Source organism: Corylus avellana, chromosome ca1 (genome assembly GCF_901000735.1).
Source record: "Corylus avellana chromosome ca1, CavTom2PMs-1.0".
In the NCBI taxonomy this organism is placed as follows: domain Eukaryota; kingdom Viridiplantae; phylum Streptophyta; class Magnoliopsida; order Fagales; family Betulaceae; genus Corylus; species Corylus avellana.
Genome location: NC_081541.1, coordinates 49,691,296 through 49,696,800, shown reverse-complemented (window position 1 = coordinate 49,696,800; position 5,505 = coordinate 49,691,296). Strand labels below are relative to the sequence as shown.

Below are 5,505 nucleotides of genomic sequence, written 5' to 3'. Positions count from 1 at the left end.
TCGAAAGAGTATGGCTGGGGAGAGAGCTGAGCTGCGGGGGTTTACTAGAAGAAGAGACTAGAATGATGAGAGGAAGTAGATTAGAATTAACAAAGAATTCTATATATCCATAGAGAAAAAAAAATTAGGAGGTAATACAAATTTCTGGCGGAGGAATTTCTGTACAATCATTGTGCCACATAGCATCTTGTGTCACAATATTTCGTCGCACATGCGCTTTTGCCAGAATTTTTTTTTTTTTGGGTGTTTTATAAATGTGCCACAATATATATATATTTTCTAGTATTTATAGCAAATGATAGCTAAATTAACGCAAGCATTCAAAGTTTTTTTTTTTTTTTTTTTTTTGTGAGGATTAATGCAGAGTAGGTGAATCAAACACAAATCAATCAATCAATGGCTCAAGTGTCTGACCTCCCAGAAGAGTTGATAGAGATCATCTTGTCGCACCCAACAGATGTTGTTAATCTTTACAACTACCGAGACGTCTGTCGTTCATGGCGGTCCATTGTCGACAAGCTTTTAACCTCCTCACCTCCACATCTACTTCTCTTTGAAATGGAAAACAACATACGTTTGTTGAATATTTTCACCGGCGACTCAAGCGTGTGTAAAGTTCCCGACTTCAAGACCCGTGACGGTCAGCCCTTGAGGTTTCCCAGAAGCGTCTTCTCCCGGCATGGTTGGCTGGCAATAAATTTCACCACATGCAATAATCAATGCTACACTCATCATTTCTTTCTCTATAACCCATTTTCAAGATCTCGGATTCGGCTCCCGACTTTCACTTTTGATCACCATTTTCAGAATAATCACGATTTTCCGAATATCTGGCAACCGAAAATCAAGTTCGTTTTGTCATCTAAACCGACAAATCGTCCTCAAATTTCAGTTGCTTTAGCTACTGGTAAAAAAATCATATTTTGGAAATCAGGAGATGAAGAGTGGACCCCCGTTGATAATCCTTTCGAGGAGAATATGCCAGTTTTTGATATGATAAGCTACAAAGGTGGATTATGTGCAATTGACTACGCAGGGAACGTTGCACAATTTGAGTTCAATCCTCTTCCTCGTGCCACAATAATTCCAAGTACTGTTGCTATTGAGATGCAATTTTTTGCCATCTGTGTTGTGGAATCGCTGTCTGGGGATCTGTTGATGGTTTGTAGATCTCAGCAGGGGTTCTTCAGTGTTTTCAAATTGGATTGGGAGACGATGGTGTGGGGTGAGATCACAAGCTTGGGTTATGATGATGAAGCAATTTTCATGGCTGGTAGGGAATCTGTGTGCGTAAGAGCTGGTGAATCTACCGTATACAAAAATAATTGCATCTACTTCAGATCAGCTGGAGAATTTCCATCGACTTTGCCCATACGGTCGAGAGAGGACTTCGGGGTATACAACATGGCAAATAAAATCATCCATCGATTCTCTCACCCTTTGCTGTCTCGCACTAGTACTCTAGGCTGCTACCAGTGGTTGACAACGCATTTATGAATAATGTGATATACCATTTTTTTTTTTTTTTTTGGAGAATTGTCATTCATTTTGAGGCTGTTTTTGTTTGAGAAATATTATTTTACATTCTTTGGTCTTTCTCGAAATAATAACTTTTAATTTTTGTTGTTGTTATGGTAGGAGCAATATATTAATTAGAACAATTAGCAACATCATCTGATTATCTTTAAGGTCGAGGAAAGCAAGCAAAATATTCCAAAAAAAAAAAAAATTGATTTGAAGATTCAGAAAACAAAATGAAATGAAATAAGTTCCAACTATTAGAATATATTGTGTATATAAGATTTGATATTATGGAAATATATTAGCATTGAATGTATCTGATTTGATTTTATCAATTATATTATTTTGTATCTCTCTACGTACATCCCTATAAATACAATATTAGGGCTTTATCTATGGACGAAAGTTATAGACCAGATCGGACCACGTACAATCACTTGTCTCTATTTTACTTATTCCTCTATTTATTTATATTTCAATTTTATTATCAATTTCTTCACCAACTATGGCCAAAACTTGCTTCTTCTTTCATTAATAGATTTCACAGAGAGGCAAACTAAGCAAAATATTCAAAACAAAATGAAATGATATAAGTTCCAGTTATGGCCAAAATCTTGCTAGTTGCAAGTCAATTCCAAGTAACACAATTATCACCTGAAAAATAAAATTCACACGAACCACACTAATCATCAGAGACAGAGACCCACTGAAAATACTCTCCTGAAACTTCATTCAAAATTCAAAACCCACAAAAAATAATCTGCGGAAACTTCAACCAAAAACAAAAACTCACTTAAAAAGGAAACGTATGAAACCTCAAAGAAGTTTCGTCACCGGGCCATTACACATTCAACCCCTAAGCAAGAAAACCAAAAATCTCATTCTACCCATTTGGTTCGATCTCTTCCACCGAAAGTGTAACCCATGAAATCCCAAAGGGGTAGCTCTACTTTTCTTTCTTTTCTTTTTTTTTTTAATCAAAGGGCCGGGTAGCTCTACTTGATGTGACAAGAAAATCACCGGTAGATATTTAATGGATTATTATTGAATTTTGGATCTAATGATAATTTTCATATCACATGAACGTGCATAAATTTGGGAGTGTGGATTTTAGAATGTGTGTAACATTTCTAATAAACTTTTGTTTTTTTTTTTTAAAAAAAAAAAACACAGTGCTAGACATATTTCAAGTATTCACTTTTAAATGTTCATTTCCTGTGTGGCAGTGAAAATTATTATTAGATGAAATAACAAATAAAGTATATGTAACATTTAATAATAATTTTAAATGTCATGTTAAAGAGAAAACACTTGAAAATTGGAATTGAACACTAAAGGGTATGTGTAATATTTATTTATTTATTTTAAAAAATTATTATAAACTCCAAACACTATTTTGAACAAGAAATGTGCAATAGTTGAAGGAGTGATGATATAAGGTGGATTAGAGTTCAATTCTCTTAGAGTTCTCCTAAATGTGACATGACTTTTAAAAGTCACATCTCATTTGGGATGACTCCAGTCTTCTTTATATCATTACTCATTTATTATTGTTGTTGGAAAAACAGTTATTTATGTAAAATTTGAAAGAAAAAAAACGAATGTTGGTATAGCGGTTGTAAATGTCCAAAATGCACACGAAAATAATAAGAAAATCCATTATATATAAAGCACAAATTATTATTATTTTTTTTTCTAGCTTTTCAATGTGGGACAAAGTGTACAACACAAATGGAACAAAAGTTAAAATTTTCAAATAAGAGGAATAAATTTAATTTTTATGAAATAATTTCAACAAAGCAACTTCTTTAATCTCGTTCTTTATGATCCTATTGCTACACCAAGTAAGAAGGCACATATAGTTGAATGAACTTGTATCTTCCAGCAATGATAGGTTACTCATGTAAGGCATTTTTTAAATGAGGCGGCACACCGGTTGGCCAAGGACGCGCTATCTCTCATGGGAGAATAGTTTCTCCTTGAGAAAATCTCCCAATGTCCATAATGTTATCCTTGTTGAGCAGTATACTTTTACATATTATTAATAGTAAATTGCTTGACACCTTTCAATAATAATAATAATAATAAAAACTTGCATCTTCAAAAGGTTTATTTGCCATATGTTTTAATTGAATATATATATGGACCCCTATGGCTCCTGTCCCGACCCCCACATGAATACATGATGGTGTTAAATGACAGGATTTGAATTCCTATAATTTCCTGTCCAAAACGGACGCTAGGATAAATTGTATAGTGCTAGGGGAGAATGGCCCTCTCTCCGTTCATAGACTCTCTTATTCAAGGTACGCATTCAAGCATATGACACTACAAAAAAAGGGCAATCTTTTGACGTGGCAAACACTATGCATTTTTTGCCACGTCAGTAAATGTTGATGTGCCAACAACAATTTTTTTTTTACGTGCCAAAAGTTACACATCAATATTTATTGACGTGTTGAATATAACACGTCAAGATTTACTGACGTGTCAATATTTGACACGTCAGTAAATTTTTATTCAATTTAATTTTAAAACATTTTATTTAAATAACTTAATAATTTAATATTTACTGACCTGTCAAAGTTAGACACGTTAGTAAATATTGACGTGTCAAATTGACACGTCAATAAATCTTGACATGTTATATTCAACACGTCAATAAATGTTGACGTGCTACTTTGACTCGTCAAAAAATCTAAGTCAGCAAAAAATTAGTTTCTTGTAGTGTGAGTCTCTTATTCAGGTGCAGACTTCTTGCTCAAGTAGGAGGCCCACTTTTACAGCTTCTACCCAATAACAGATGGTAAGAATAAATAGGAATCTTTCTTTTTTTCTAATTTATAATTTAAATCTTCAATTGTAAGGGATTTCGATCCTAAAAGACAATATGGGCAACGGCCTATTATATCATCTAGTCTTTGTATTCGAACATTTATCCCAATGATTTGCTTAGCATACACCAAAATTATGTGATGGGCCTGAAATTGCCCTCATTTCAAAAGTCACTTCTTCAAGTCATGTATTTGGATTGTAATTTCAAATTTCTACTCGCAACTCCATATATTTTGGCCTTAGGTGCCGGAAGTTTATTGTGGGCGTCTGAAACAGACAGAAATTAGTTACAAATTGATTTAATAAATTTTTATGTGTCACTTAACATATGAGAAGCACATATTTTTTTAATAGCATGTGCTTCTCACATTTTTTTTTTTTTTTTAATAACACTAATAAGAAAACATGTGCTTCTCACATGCTTTATGAAAATATGTCACTTTATTAGACTAATTTATAGCTAATTATTACAAACTAGTTTGTAAATAAGTTATGTCCGTCAAAAACCGCTACACAAAATACTCCTTCCAAAGGTGACGATATTGACAAGTATCTGCAATCATTAACCATCGTTGATTGAATAAAAATAAAGGAAGGTTGTGAATTAGTGACGACATGCAATTACCAATTTTTATTTTTATTTTTTATGCATATGCCATATTTGGTGGTTTAGTTGTATGATATGCCTAAATTTGGTGGTTTACTAAAGAGAAATGATAAAAATTATTATCTATTTCATCTTTCACCCATTTTCGTACAATGAATGAGTGAATCTACCATTAAATTCGTGGAACCCACTTGTGAATCTACAAATCTAATGGTAGATTTGCAAATGAGATAGTTATAAAATATTTAAGAGAATAATGTGTAACATGTACTTGTTAGTAGTAATGTTAGAATCACACTTTTATTCACTCTATTGACGTGGACTGTGGTAATGCCAATAAACTCTTAAATCAACTTTATTCAAAAAAAAAAATCAAACGTTTAACGTTGATTGACATTATCAAGATAGCAAGATGAGATAAAAGTATGGTTTCTATTGTATTCAAGTAACTATACTTTTATCTCACAACTATCATACTATGCCGATGTGGCCATGCCGTTGGATTCATTTAATAAAATTTTTTAGAAGATGCTATTTACTTT

The 5,505-nt window shown here is 32.9% G+C and overlaps 1 protein-coding gene across 1 annotated transcript; it reads left to right on the top strand.

The window, feature by feature from the left end:
* Nucleotides 1–396: 396 nt before the first annotated feature.
* LOC132174244 (F-box protein At4g35733-like) lies at nucleotides 397–1,497 on the top strand. The gene has a single exon (XM_059585934.1). It carries the CDS (start codon nucleotides 397–399, stop codon nucleotides 1,495–1,497), a length of 1,101 nt encoding a protein of 366 aa, XP_059441917.1.
* The last annotated feature ends 4,008 nt before the right edge of the window (nucleotides 1,498–5,505 follow it).

What these genes read in the sequence shown, in the direction of transcription:
- LOC132174244 (XM_059585934.1), top strand. Translation starts at nt 397, where the DNA reads ATGGCTCAAGTGTCTGACCTCCCAGAAGAGTTGATAGAGATCATCTTG.